We start from the raw sequence: 15,715 nt of genomic DNA, 5'->3' as shown, positions 1-15,715 counted from the left end.
TTTCTTTCTTTCTTTCTTTCTTTCTTTCTTCTCTTCCCCATCCCCTTTCTTTCTTTCTTTCTTTCTTTCTTTCTTTCTTTCTTTCCCATCCCCTCCTCTTTCTTTCTTTCTTTCTTTCCCCATCCCCCCTCTTTCTTTCTTTCTTTCTTTCTTTCTTTCTTTCTTTCTTTCTTTCTTTCTTTCCATCCTCTTTCTTTCTTCTTTCTTTCCTTTCCCCATCCCCTCTTTCTTTCTTTCTTTCTTTCTTTCCTTCCCCATCCCCTTTCTTTCTTTCTTTCTTTCTTTCCCCATCCCCCCTCTTTCTTCTTCTTTCTTTCTTTCTTTCTTTCTTTCTTTCTTTCCTCATCCTCTTTCTTTCTTTCTTTCTTCTTTCCCCATCCCCCTCTTTCTTTCTTTCTTTCTTTCCCCATCCCCTTTCTTTCTTTCTTTCTTTCCCCATCCTCTTTCTTTCTTTCTTTCTTTCCTTTCCCCATCCCCCCTCTTTCTTTCTTTCTTTCTTTCTTTCTTTCCTTCCCCATCCCCTTTCTTTCTTTCTTTCTTTCTTTCTTTCCCCATCCCCCCCTCTTTCTTTCTTTCTTCTTTCTTTCTTTCTTTCCCCATCCCCCCTCTTTCTTTCTTTCCCCATCCCCCCTCTTTCTTTCTTTCTTCCCCCATCCCCTTTCTTTCTTTCTTTCTTTCCCACTCCTCTTTCTTTCTTTCTTTCTTTCTTTCCCCATCCCCCCTCTTTCTTTCTTTCTCTTTCTTTCTTTCCCCATCCCCTTTCTTTCTTTCTTTCTTTCTTTCTTTCCCCATCCCCCTCTCTCTTTCTTTCTTTCCCCATCCCCCCTCTCTCTTTCTTTCTTTCTTTCTTTCCCCCACCCCCCCTCTCTTTCTTTCTTTCCCCACCCCCCTCTCTTTCTTTCTTTCTGCTTGAGGAAAATATATTTTTATTATGCCCACTTACCTACCCCCTGTACTGTCCACTCCCCTCCTCCTAATACTGTGGGGCCTCATATCTAAGTTTTTCCTAAGGCCTCACAAAGTCTAGAGCCGCCTCTGAGAACAGGTATCTGGAAAAAAGAAGGCAGAACAATATCTTGGTTTGATGAAAATCTGAAACCACCTTCGGTAAAAAACTAGGATGAGGGCGCAATACCACTCTATCCTTGTGTACAATCAAATAAGGCTCTTTACAGGAAAGAGCTGCTAATTCTAATACTCTTCTAGCAGAAGAAATGGCTACCAGAAAAATTAACTTTCTTGTCAGCAAGACCAAAGGAATCTGACGTATTGGTTCAAAAGGCTGTTTCTGTAAAACAGACAGAACCAAATTTAAGTCCCAGGGGTTTATGGGCGCCTTAACCGGAGGATTAAGACGCGTCACCCCCTGCATAAAGTTTCGGACCAAAGAATGTGAAGCAAGTGGCCGTTGAAATAATACTGATAAGGCCGAGACCTGGCCCTTGATGGTACTCAAGGCCAGCTTCATCTCTAATCCCAATTGTAGAAAGTCAAGAATTCTACCTATCACATATTTTCTGGGATGCCAACCCCTGGATTCACACCAGGATACATAAGCTTTCCAGACTCTATGATAAAATTACTCTGGAAGCTGGCTTCCTTGCATTGCTCAAGGTAGATATCACAGGACCTGAAAGCTCGCGATTCTTCAGAATGTGGGTTTCAATAGCCAAACCGTCAAATTTAGCGTTTGTAAGGCAGGATGGAACACTGGACCTTGAGACAACAGGTCTGGGCGTAACGGTAGGGTCCACGGGGAACCCACCGTCATCCTTACTATTTCTGCATACCAAGTCCTCCAGGCGGGAGCTACCAGAAGTACTGACTTCCTTTCCTGCCTGATCCTACGAAGAAGTCGTGGCAGTAGCAGAATAGGCGGGAATGCATAAATCAGTGAGAACCGATGCCACGGAATCACCAACGCATCTGTCCCGTATGCAAGAGGATCCTTTGTCCTTGCTACAAATCTGTCTATCTTTTTGTTGAATCTGGATGCAAAGAGATCTACATCTGGAACCCCCCATCTTTGGCATATGGCCCAAAAGACGTCGGGATGCAGAGACCATTCCCCTGGGAGTAACTGCTGGCGACTTAAATAGTCCGCCTGCCAGTTCTCTATCCCTAGAATGAAAACTGCTGGTATGCATGGCACATGCTTCTCTGCCCAGACTAAGATCTGGTTCACCTCTTTGAGCAGCTTGGCTCCTGGTGCCTCCCTGATGATTGATATAAGCCACTGCTGAGAGTCCAGGCTTTTAGGGCTAAATATACCGCACGGATCTCCAGAATGTTGATGGGTAAGGTCCTCTCGGTTTTGGACCATACCCCCTGGACCGCAGACTGTTCCAGAACTGCTCCCCAACCCGAAAGACTGGCATCCGTTGTTGCCACCATCCAGGTAACCGGTAGAAAGGATTTCCCCTTCTGCAGGTTTTTGGGTATTAACCACCAATTGAGGCTCTGACGCACAGCATGAGACAGGTGCATCGAAAAGTCTAATGCTTGAACCTTCTTGTTCCAGGCCGACAGGATACTGTGTTGCAGCAGTCTTGAATGAAACTGAGCATAGGGAACTGCTTCCAGAATCAGCTCCCTTAAAGCAGTGATCTTTGCCTGAGGTAGAAATACTTTCTCCTGTCTTGTATCTATGATCAGACCCAAATACTCCAGTCTTCTTACTGATTTTAGGAAAGATTTTTCTAGGTTGAGAATCCAACCTAGGTGTTCCAGATACTTGACTGTGGTCCTCAAGTTCGCGTTCAAAGAGGCTACCGACCGGTCTATCAAGAGCAGGTCGTCTAGGTATGCTATGACAGTTATACCTTGAGCCCTTAATCTGGCCAGAGGAGGAGCCAAGATCTTTGTAAACACTCGAGGTGCAGTGGCTATCCCGAAAGGCAGAGCCACAAGCTGGAAATGGCTCCCTCCTATCTCGAAGCGCAGGAACTTCTGATGAGCAGGAAAAATGGGCACATGCAGATATGCATCTCTGATGTCTATCGATGCCAGAAATTCTTCTCCCTGCAGGATGGAGACTACTGTCCGAATTGATTCCATGCGGAAGGACCGAATCCTTAAGAATTGATTCAGATCCCTTAGATCCAGAATGGGTCTAACATCCCCATTTGGCTTTTGCACCGTAAAAAGGTTGGAATAGAAGCCCAATCCTTGATCCTTCATGGGAACCCCCATAATGACCTCTTGCGACAAAAGCCGCTCTAACGCTAGAAGGAGCGACTGCTTTTTCTCTGGATCCCTGGGGACATTTGATCTGAGGAAACGAGGAGAGGGAAATTCTTGGAACTCCAGTTTGTAACCTAAGGTTACCGTGGAGATTATCCATCTGTCCTGGAAGTCCTCCTGCCAGAGCTTTGAGAACTGTAGCAGTCTTCCCCCCACTCGAGCGAACGGGGGCGCCCCTTCATAAAGAGGCCTTAGTGTCCTGTCTAGTAGATTTCTTCCCCCAGGACTTCTTTTGTCCCTGGGGTTGACTCGTTTCATGACCCAGACGGAGGAGGCCGTCGCGACTGCCTGGAGGCTGACGCCCCAGGCACTGGGGAAAGAGTCCATTTGAAAGAGGGACGCTTACTCTTTCTCTTAACAGGTAAAAGAGTGCTTTTCCCACTAGAGATCCTTTGGATATAGTTATCCAAGTCTTCTCCAAACAGCCTTGCACCACGAAATGGAAACCCAGCCAGAAGCTTCTTACATGGTGCTTCAGCTGACCAATTTTTTAACCATAAGATTCTACGCATACGCACCAACCGAAGTGAAAAACGAGAGGTTTGCATGATAGAATCTCTGTAGGCGTCAAAAGCAAAACATAAGGCCGCTGGAAGGTTAGCCAACCCCTGGGCCTGCTGTTCAGGTAAAACTTTGATGACCTGCTTAACATGGTCTCTTAAGTATTGATAGACTCCGAGCGCTGCTACTGCAGGTTGAGCCACTGAACCTGCTAAGGCGAAAACATCCTTCAACAGGGATTCCATTTTTTTATCCACAGGATCCCTGAGCATCTGAGCATTGTCTACAGGACAAGTCAGACTTTTATTTACAGAGGAAATGGCGGCATCAACGGCCGATATTCCCCACATTTTAATAAACTTTTCTTCCATAGGATAAAGTGTTGAAAACTTTTTTGGCGGAAAAAAACTTTATCTGGGTGATCCCACTCAGAATAAAGGAGCTTTTCAAGTAAATTATGAACAGGAAAAGCATGTGCTGTTTGAGGAGGCTTCAGTGACCCCAAAGAAGAAGATGGTTCTTTAACTGCTTCAGATACTGGTACTTTAAATGTGGAGCGCACCAATCCAGCAAGGATCTGTACTAAGACCTTCTCATCCTGAGAAGCTGAAGAGGGCCCCTCTCCACCTGATTCCTCAATAGAGGAATCATCCGACCCACCCCGATCCTCTGAAAGGGATTCTTCTCCCCTATCCCAGAGCTCCTCTGCCTGAGGGTCCTGGGTAGCAGAGGAAGACCTAGTGCGTTTTCTTCCACTGAGTGAAGATGTGATCACAGCCATTAATCTTTCCTCTAAACCATTAATGGTTGAGGAAAAACCTCCTGTGTAATGTATACAGGGGCTGAAGTGCCAAAAGCAGGTGTAGCCTCTGACCAACGGCTCTCCCTGGCTAGCCGTCCCTGGCCCCTCAGGGGGGGGAGGATGCTGCAGAAAGGGGGTCCTCAGAGCCTGAAGGAGATCCCCTAAAGCCTCTGGTTCTTGGGGTATTTGAACCTCTTCTACCCATAGTGCAAAGCAACAAGGTGGAGGTATCACAAAATGAACACTGACTGCTGAGCGATGTAGTCCAGCAACAGCCCTGCTACCAATGCCCAGTCTAGTGTTTCCTTAGTAATGCTGCCTAGGAGAATGCCTGTGTCCCACCGTACATGCAACTGTCAGCTCTGTGTCCCTCCAAAGGCTGTGTGCACCTGTAAAGTGTGCCTCTTTTAGCCTTGCAGCCGGCAATGTGGGCATCTGAGCACGCTGGACGCCGCGCTGACGCTCTGCCCCCCCACTCTACTGCCCCCCCTCGTTTTTCAAACAAACGTGCGCTTCCCGCGCGAGCCGACCCTCTGGGACAAGCGTGGAGGAAAGGCTGGGGGTGGGGAAGGAAGGAGAGAGGCCGGCAGTGATGGGGCCTGCACGTGGCAATGGCGGCGGCGGAGGCAGTGATAGTGCGGTATACTACCGCCTCATAGACCACCTGCGGCCTCCCCCTATTCTGGAGGGAATATCCAGAGGAGAATCCCCCATCCCATCCTACCTGGAGCTCGGCTGGAGGAGCTTGTGCAGCGTGAACATCGAGACAGACAATCAGCATGAGAAGGTATGTGCTCTTGGCAGCCCCCGGTGGCGACAATAGGCATAGCATGCATTTACTTAAAGGAGAAACCTACTAGAATTAAAAAATTCTGTGGAATCTCCCTTACCTTATCCAGCCGCAGGGTTCTGTTATACAGACCCAATCTTCACCTCTCACGGTGGGCTCCGTTTGGAAAACCTTCAGAGACTGGGGCCCCCTACGGGTAGGGGGATCCGCAGTTCTGGGCCTGTAAAGCACCCAGCCAGAAATAAGGCTAGAAAAACCATTTTCTGAAATGCGGGGTCCAGCTCTCTAAAAAGAGGAAGTGTTACAGGTAAAACCTCGTTTCTTCGGACACAAGGCCTGGGTACCATCCAATTCGGCCTAGAAAGGACACTTTGAAATGGATCCGGTTCGCCTGGCTTGCCCCAGTATAGGAGCTCAGCACAGGACATCTTTACACGTCCAACCCCTAAGACACTGGCTAAAAAACTGAGGTATCGCTGTAAGGGGAGGGATTATATAGGGGGTTGAACTTCCTGGTTAGGGTGTGACCAGTGTCCAATCACCTTGTGATAACCTATATAACCCATCAGTTATTACTGTGGCTCTGTGTCCCGTGATGTACGAGAAAGAAATTTTCTTTGGTTTTGTCAGGACAGTAAGCGCTCATTTACAGTTGCGGTTTGGAGAAGCGGTAAAACCCCATGGTTTTAATAAAACAAACACCCAATAGTTCATTATGGCCCACGACTGGTTACGAAATCACTAAAGTGGCCCTTGCTCTTCAAAAGGTTGCTCACCCCTGTATTACCCCTGAGTGGGCTCCCTCCAGGCATACCTGCCCTTAATCTATCCATTACTATCTACGTATGTGCTCCTGCTATGGAGGCTCTCAAAATGTATAAAGTTAGGACTGCAGATAATACTGGGATGCCTTGTCTCTCTGCCTCTGCAGCTTAAGCATGTTTTTGCAATTGTGCAAACTAAACTCCTGTTTTTAACGTGCAAACACATATATTTTTTGGCACACTGGAGGTTGGGTTGGCCCATATGGAGACCTGCATTAGTATATGAATAATGGAAAAACACAGAACAGTCCATAAAGTTCCATGGTGGATGATAATTGGATCAGATAGTCCAAAGTTTTGTTGGTGTCAGTGGCTGCCAGCTCTAAGAGCTAGAAAGAACTCTGGGCAACAAGACACTTTTATTATAAAAACCGACTCACAAGATGGAGAAGTAGAAATGCTTTGTATAGCAGGTTGTCATCTGCTTAGGAGCTGGAGTCTGTGCCATTGTGAGTGTGGGACCGATGGTGTTGGTGGCTCCCAGCTCTTCCTGTAAATTCAGGGTATTCGAGCCACAGTCATTTCTACCTCACCTTCATGGGAGAGAACTTATAAGAACAACCCGCAAAACATTGTGTTTGCCTCGGCCAGCCATTCCAATCCACACATGGGTCCAATAGCACCACTGGTTTATAGTCGTAACGCTTCTCAGTCCACTAGATGCCATAATAGTCCTTCAAATCAAGTTTCTACAACAGCCCCCATCATTACTGAAATGGGAACATCCACCTACTCAGCTAGTCACTCCAGTCCCAACGTTTCTCAGACCACCAGATTCCATGATTGTCAACTAGATCAAAATTCCATTACAGCCCTCACCACTGTTGAACTGGGTATTTCTACTCAGAAAGTGATACATGTCCCCAAAATGTCCCAGGTCTTGAGTCTTTTTTAGATAAAACCCCCCTGTCCGGCCCAAAAAAAGAAAACTTGCAGACGGCGCAGGAGAGGGGGAATCCCACACAAAAAGAAAAGGTTTGCAGACTATAAAAATCTTTACCCTCTCGGATCACATTTTTTCCCAACCCGAAATTTCCTTATTAAGTCAGGGTCTCACGTTTGCCCCCCTCCGCCACTCCCAAACCTTTCACACTTTTTATAGATCTAAACGAGTTAATCAGAAATTTGATTGTCAAAGTATACTACAACACTAAGCCGCTATACTCTCTCTATTTTCTGTTTTTAGCACAATTCGGTTTGTTGCAGGCTGGCTGGTAAGTTGAGCTGGGAATTTTTTTTTTTGTTTTTGTTTGACATGTGTCACCCTTCCACATGTTCCTTGCTGTTAAGGCCAGGTATAGGTGGTGACAGTTGCGGTTTGTTTGAGCTCACCCCTGTATTACACCTTATTCCTCTATCTACTCTGACGTATCAAGCATTTTACCCTTGAGGTGCAGGGGGCTTCAGTGCAAGGGTAATTTCTTTAGGTATTCCAGGTTCATCTCTAAGTACTTTAAGTCTGGTCAGGGTTCCATTTTAAGTGCTGTGACAGCGAGTCTTCTACCTGAATGCAGCTTTGATAATGAACGACGAGAGGGTGGTCTCTTAGCAGCGATGTCATCTTCCTCTTCAGACGCCAGCTCCTCAATATACTCTTCAACTGCCTCTTCACCGCTGTCACTGTCTGTAAGAACAAGAAAAAAAAATGTTTTGTGCTTTTTCTTGTAACATTAGTATCTTAAACGCACATGAGGCAAATTAATAAAGCAGGATGGAATACTGGAACCTCTTATAGATCTTTTCTCCAGTAATAAAGCACATTCACTAGTGTTTGTAAGATCGCGTTTCATTTACCGCTGTTTAGGTGCACATCTGGATTTCCCATTCCTCAACGTTTTTATGTATATATAAGTTACAGCCACAAACCCCCATTTATTCCTAACTCTCAGCATTTTCAACTACTACTAGGACCCACCGTTCTCACTCATGCTCACCCAATGTTGCACACAATCAATGCCAATATGTATTTTAGCCAAAAATCCTCATTAACATTTATTATGCCACAGACTGATGTTATACCTAAGGTGAAACTATAGTGTGACTGCAAGTAAATATGCAGTATATACAGCTGAATCTTCCCAACTGAAGGCGCAGAGATTCACCAAATATAAAAAAAAAGGATAACTGCTCTCCTAGGATCGAGCCACAGTCTTCCTTCCCCAGTAAAAACAGTAAAACTCATTAAGGGATTCTACCAACAACTTTGATAATTCTGTGGTTTTCAATAGAAACTGTTGCATTCATCCCCAAAGTCATTTCTGCAATTAAAAGCTGGCTAAACTTGCCCAAACAATGCTGTGTGAAGCCAGGAATAACCTAGAGCGGGCAGTTTACCTTATAATATAATTGTAGCAAACAGAAACTAATAAATAAATGCTGTTGGAGATGGCTAATTTAACCACTTGGAAAAAACACAATTGCTGCGCTAAGGTATTCCAGCAGGCAAAGCTGTATCATGAGGGGTTATGAGGGAATCATTTTGATGTCAGGATCCTGAACATGTAGTCCAAAGTTCTGACCAATGAGTAGCAGAGTTAATATATACATAAAATGGTGTTAGGAACGACTCATGATAGGGGTAGTGGGTTTTTAAAGGAAGTCTATAGCCTGGGTTGTTACCACAGGGAGTATAGCTGGCACAGGGAAGGCTGCACGCTGAAGAGTAGAAGAACCTCTGGGAAGAATACAATAAATACAGACAAGCAGCGCCAATCTAAGTGCAGTAATATTGTAACATATTTAATGAGTAGTAATGCACTCACTCGAAACAGGATAAAAGCAGGCACATCTTGGTGAATGTCAGATGGACATCAGGGATCCAAAACGATCATCCAGGCAGCGCTGTATTGCCTTGCTCGGTGACGCCAGTGGTTTCTGGTGTTCCGGGCTAGAGCGTACAGGGCGCAGGAGGAAGCCGTCATTCAGGAAGTCCCTGGTCTCAGCGGGCTGAAGCTATGACGTGCTCCCACTGAGACCAGGAACTTCCTGAATGACGGCTTCCTCCTGCACCCTGTACGCTCTAGCCCGGAACACCGGAAACCACTGGCGCCGCTGAGCAAGGCAATACAGCGCTGCCTGGATGATCGTTTTGGATTCCTGATGTCCATCTGACATTCACCAAGATATGCCTGCTTTTATCCTGTTTCGAGTGAGTGCATTACTACTAAATGAAATATGTTACAATTTTGCTGCACTTAGATTGGCGCTGCTTGTTTGTTTTTCTTGTAATTTAACCACTTGCCTACTGGGCATTTTCACCCCCTTCCTGACCAGGCCAATTTTCAGCTTAAAGTGCTATCGCACTTTGACTGACAATTGCGCGGTCATGCAACACTGTATGCAAATGAATCTGTATCTTTTTTTTTTCGATCACAATCCAGCGATGTGCACAACAGCAGCGGCTCTCTCCCTCCTCACATTGACTCCCGCTGCTGTCAGTCAAATTTTGTGACAAGGGAACGGAGGGGCGGGGCCAAGCTGCCCTATCTGTGTCTATAGAGGCAGACAGGGTGCCTCGGGAGCAAGCCTGCACAAGTTCCTCTATAGAAAATGGCTTTCTATGGGGGCATTGACCAAAGAGGAGGAGCCCGGAGCACCGGCAGGCGACCCGTGAAGAGGAGGTTCGGGGCTGCTCTGCGCAATACAAGTGCACAGAGCAGGTAAGAATAACATGTTTATTTTTTAATTTAAAAAAATGGAAGCTTTACTATCACTTTAATTTAAACTCGGCCCTTGGGTAGGCAAAGTACAGGTCCCCTTGAAAATGGACTTCTGCACAGAATAAACCTAGTAAACAAATCCTGGAAACTCAAAAAATAACCTGGGGTGCTCTGCAGATAATGTCTTCAGTGCCTTAGGTCCAGCTCTGCCTACACACCTCATTAATGGTCCTTTATTGTAAATGGTGGCTTCACTAACCAATACTGAAACAGGACTAAAGAGGTGATGGGAAAATTTACGTTCAAGCAGGGTTCTAAAACTTAAAGGGTGGGAACCATCAGTGATTTTTTAATTTAAATTAGTGCAGGTATTTAAATAGAACCAACAATTTACATATTGTACACTACCGTTCAAAAGTTTGGGGTCACATTGAAATGTCCTTATTTTTGAAGGAAAAGCACTGTACTTTTAAATGAAGCTAACTTTAAACTAGTCCTAACTTTAAACAAATATACTCTATACATTGCTAATGTGGTAAATGACTATTCTAACTGCAAATGTCTAGTTTTTGGTGCAATATCTACATAGGTGTATAGAGGCCCATTTCCAGCAACTATCACTCCAGTGTTCTAATGGTACAATGTGTTTGCTCATTGGCTCAGAAGGCTAATTGATGATTAGCAAACCCTTGTGCAATCATGTTCACACATCTAAAAACAGTCTAGCTCCTTCCAGAAGCTACAAAACTGACCTTCCTGTGAGCAGATTGAGTTTCTGGAGCATCACATTTGTGGGGTCAATTAAACGCTCAAAATGGCCAGAAAAAGAGAACTTTCATCTGAAACTCGACAGTCTATTCTTGTTCTTAGAAATGAAGGCTATTCCATGCGAGAAATTGCAAAGAAATTGAAGATTTCCTACAACGGTGTGTACTACTCCCTTCAGAGGAAAGCACAAACAGGCTCTAACCAGAGTAGAAAAAGAAGTGGGAGGCCGCGTTGCACAACTAAGCAAGAAGATAAGCACAATAGAGTCTCTAGTTTGAGAAACAGACGCCTCACAGGTCCCCAATTGGCATCTTCATTAAATAGTACCCGCAAAACACCAGTGTCAACATCTACAGTGAAGAGGCGGCTGCGGGATTTTGGGCTTCAGGGCAGAGTGGCAAAGAAAAAGCCATATCTGAGACTGGCCAATAAAAGAAAAAGATTAAGATGGGCAAAAGAACACAGACATTGGACAGAGGAAGACTGGAAAAAAGTGTTGTGGACGGATGCCAAAGGTGTGCAATGCTGTAATTGCTGCAAAAGGAGGATTCTTTGATGAAAGCAAAGTTTGATGTAAAAACAATGTTATTTCAAATACAAATCATTATTTCTAACCTTGTCAATGTCTTGACTCTATTTTCTATTCATTTCACAACGTATGGTGGTGAATAAGTGTGACTTTTCATGGAAAACACAAAATTGTTTGGGTGACCCCAAACTTTTGAACGGTAGTGTACATTCAAGTCAGTTCTTGTCCTCAAGGAGCTTACAATCTAAGGTCTTTACCTCATGTGCATACACACACATACTGAGGCCAATTTAGACAGGAGATAATTAACTTACCAGTATGTCATTAGAGTGTAGGAGGAAACCAGAGTACCTGGAGAAAACTCATGAAGGCACAGGGAGAACATGCAAACTCCATGCAAGCAGTGTCCTGGTTGAGATTCCAACCAAGAAAAGTACTGTGTTTCCCTGAAAATAAGGCCGGGTTTTAAAATAATTTTGGCAACAAAAGACACAGTAGGGCTTATTTTTGGGGTAGGTCTTATCATGTAATGTGCTGTCTTCGAAGTTATTTGGCACAATTAAAATACAGAAACACACACATTGTACATTATATGATACTGTAAAATAGATTGAATTATAGGATATTACAACCACTTTAAACTAGGGCTTATTTTCGGGGTAGGGCTTATATTGCAGCCCTCCTGGAAAATCACAGTAGGTCTTATTTTCTGGGAAACATGGTAGTGTTGCAAGGCAGAAATGCTTACCATTAAGCCACTGTGCTTAGTTTGAGTTTCTATTGGAGCCATATCTCAAAGATACAAGACCTACATGCAGCACCTTATCTATTCCCTTGTTTGCTGCTAAGAATATGATTATCCTTGGGAAAGTAGAGATATAAGCCAATAAAATTTTACCAAACAAATATTGGGCATTTTGATTGGAAGGTTTCCTGGATCCCGGAGATCTTGTGTTTTCTCTGGAAGAGTTCCTAATTGGGCTCTCTCTGCCTTTCATGTCACTGGGTCTAAGACAGAATAAAATGTACAGGTAGTTACATTAATGGTTAGGACAAAAAAATGTTTTCATTGAGTTTGACAATACAAGATAAATTCTTTCTCTGCATCTGAAACCTAATGGAAAAACATCTTATGGATTTTGATGAATGGGATTAGTATAGGTTGATGCCTCAGGAGATATTCCAGCATGCCAGATAATTCCTTGTGACACATTTGTATTCATTCTATATTAAAAAGCAAAGAAGGAATAACCATTTAACATGTCGGAAGCAACTGTCAAAAAGATACTTGGCAGAGCAAGTCTTTGCAAGCAGGCATATCCCATAATCATCTGCGAGGGGCTTAAAGGGAAAAGCTGTACTTACAGAAGTAGGAAGGTTTTTAGTGACCTCTTTTTTAAATAATGGTTGCTGGTTGTTATGTTTTTTTTTTCAATAGTTTCCAAAAAAACTGACCAGGAATTAACCAGGAGTTCTGATTATACTCTGAATGTATCTGCTGCATGATTAATTCCGGGTCAGACACTCAAAGTATTGAGGCTATACACAGCCAGACAAATGCTATAAGCACAGGTTTCTTTTAAAGACCGCCTAGGATTGAATGATTGGTGATTTTTCTTTATCATGCCCCTTTCTGGTTGGTTGTCAACTTGGCTCTAGCCAGGAAGGATGTCATGCACAGCTTGAATATTAGTCAATTCATGCTGAATTAGCCCCAATTTGAGCCATGGGTCCACCACCTGGCTCGACAGAAATGGATTGAACAGAATCAAAGACACACAGATCAATGGAAGGACATCTGAAAAACAATCATTTCCAATGTGTCCTATTCACACCAAAATGCTGCACATGCATTTCAACAGATGTCAAAATATATGCCAACGGACATCAGCGCGTATTAAAACGTGACTAAAATGGATGGAAATGTACATGCATTTTCCATACATTTTGGCGCAAGTCATCGTGAATTGGCTCCAAACGTCAGCAGTTACAATTACTGTCGTTGCTGACTTGCTGAATTACTGTCGTTACTGATACTTACCAGCCCAATTCCCTGTAGCCTATTCTTCTTAGGGCTTCGAATCTTTGGCTCTGCCCTTTTGGGTTCGGGAGCCGACTGTCACTTCCAGATGACTTACAGCCGGTTCCCCACTGTGCATGCCCGAGATTGAGGGGCACAGGGAGACTGGTCCTGTAGCTTCCTGGGGGTGTGTGACATTATCCTAGGAGGCTGGGGGGGAGTGGGCCAAGGAGACAGGGAAGTGGGAGCGAGTATCTGCGATTTAGATAGAAGCTGGGGAGGGAAGGAAAAGGATGAGGGTAAAGCTCTGTACACACAGGCCGAACGCCGGGAGACATTGGTTAAAAAAAAAAAAAAAAAAAAAAAAAAAAGATGATATTCTGCCTCTGCATATGGCATTCAGTCTGACAGAAGCCAGCTTCTGTTGGACGAGCATGCTGAAAAACCAGCAGCCAACCAGCTCAGCCAATGTTGGGAGCGCTGATTGGACTGTTCTGGCAGAACACAATAGCTCAGCGTGGGAAATCGCTGTAATAACTTTGGATCCTTAGTAAAGCGGATCCGACTGGAGCTGACAGTTTTTTTTTTGTTCAACCCCGCTGTGTTGAACGAAAGAAAACTCATAGTGTATACCAGGCTTTACTTTCAGTTTTAGGTGATGGTCTACTTTAACGTGTATAGCCAGCTTTAGGGAGGATGCGAAATAGAGCACAATTTAAACTTCGAACATTTTTTGTCTTAGTGTACAGACAAGTATCATATCATATGGGTATACAACTAGTACAGTGCCTTGAAAAAGTATCCATACCTCTTGAAATTTTCCTCATTTTGTCATGATACAACCAAAAACATAAATGGGTTTTACTGGGATTTTATGTGATAGACCAACACAAAGTGGCACATAATTGTGAAGTGGAGGGAATATGATAAATGTTTTTTCAAATTTTTTACAAATAAATATCTGAAAAGTGTGGCGTGCATTTGTATTCAGTCCCCTTTACTAAAATCTAGTCAGTTCAAAAGTCACCTAATTTGTAAAAAGAGTCCACCTGTGTGTAATTTAATCTTAGTACAAATACCGCTGTTCTGTGAAGCCCTCAGAAGCTTGTTAGAGAACCTTAGTGAACAAACAGCATCATGAAGGGCAAAGAACACACCAGACAGGTCAGGGATTAAGTTGTGGAGAAGTTTAAAGCAGGGCTAGGTTATAAAAAAATATGCCAAGCTTTGAACATCTCACGGAGCACTGTTCAATCCATCATCCGAAAATGGAAAGAGTATGGCACAACTGCAAACCTACCAAGACATGGCCGTCCACCTAAACTGTCAGGCCGGGCAAGCAGAACATTAATCAGAGAAGCAGCCAAGAGGCTCATGGTAACTCTGGAGAAGCTGCAGAGATCCACAGCTCAGGTGGGAGAATCTGTCTACAGGACAACTATTAGTCATGCATGCCACAAATCTGGCCTTTATGGAAGAGTGGCAAGAAGAAAGCCATTGTTGAAAGAAAGTCATAAGAACATGTGGAAGAAGGTGCTCTGGTCACATGAGACCACAATTGAACTTTTTGGCCTAAATGCAAAACGCTATGTGTGGCAGAAAACTAACACTGCACATCACCCTGAACACACCATCCCCACTGTGAAACATGGTGGTGGCAGCATCATGTTGTGGGGGTGCTTTTCTTCAGCAGGGAAAATAAAGCTTGTCAGAGTTGATGGGAAGATGGATGGAGCCAAATACAGGGCAATCTTAGAAGAAAACCTGTTAGAATCTCCAAAAGACTTGAGACTGGGGAGGAGGTTCACCTTCCAACAGGACAACAGCTCTAAAAATACAGCCAGAGCTACAATGGAATGGTTTAGATCAAAGCATATTCATGTGTTAGAATGGCTCAGTCAAAGTCCAGACCTAAATCCAACTAATCTGTGGAAAGACTTGAAAATTGCTGTTCACAGATGCTCTCCATCCAATCTGACAGAGCTTGAGCTATTTTGCAAAGAAGAATGGGCAATAATTTCACTCTCTAGATGTGCAAAGCTGGTAGAGACATACCCAAAAAGACTTGCAGCTGTAATTGCAGTGAAAGGTGGTTCTACAAAGTATTAACTCAGGGGGGCTGAATACAAATGCACGCCACACATTTCAGATATTTGTAAAAAAAATTGAAAACCATTTATCATTTTCCCCCCACTTCACAATTATGTGCTACTTTGTGTTGGTTTATCACATAAAAACCTAATAAAATACATTTATGTTTTTGGTTGTAACATGGCAAAATGAGGAAAATGTCAAAGGGTATGAATACTTTTTTAAGGCACTGTATGTATCACAGGATTATGAGACGTTTAAATATAGGAAAGTATCTATGTATAATGCTAATTATAAATGGAAAAAATTAAAGAGGGTGTAAATGATTTAGCTCATGTCAAAAGTTTCATTCTTGTCTAGCAGTGATATCTTGCATTTATTTTACACTCTCAGATGACAGAAGGAAGACACGCAGACAGGAGAAGCAGACGCAGTGATAATGAACAGATTCCATCCTGTGCTGCCACAACTTGTAGAGATGAACAGTG

General features: G+C 43.8%; 1 protein-coding gene across 1 annotated transcript in view; it reads right to left on the bottom strand.

The window, feature by feature from the left end:
• Positions 1–15,715, bottom strand: part of IQCE (IQ motif containing E) — a 109,586-nt gene that overhangs the window by 7,521 nt on the left and 86,350 nt on the right. Inside the window, exons 21-22 of the mRNA XM_073636707.1 lie at positions 12,015–12,124; positions 7,665–7,784 (exon numbers count right to left, since the gene is read on the bottom strand). Coding sequence (XP_073492808.1) covers positions 7,665–7,784; positions 12,015–12,124 — 230 coding nt within the window. The remainder of the gene's footprint in view (positions 1–7,664; positions 7,785–12,014; positions 12,125–15,715) is intronic.

This window comes from Aquarana catesbeiana, linkage group LG06 (genome assembly GCF_042186555.1).
Source record: "Aquarana catesbeiana isolate 2022-GZ linkage group LG06, ASM4218655v1, whole genome shotgun sequence".
In the NCBI taxonomy this organism is placed as follows: Eukaryota; Metazoa; Chordata; class Amphibia; order Anura; family Ranidae; genus Aquarana; species Aquarana catesbeiana.
Note: the sequence above shows the minus strand (reverse complement) of the source record. Positions and strands in the feature narration are given on the sequence as shown.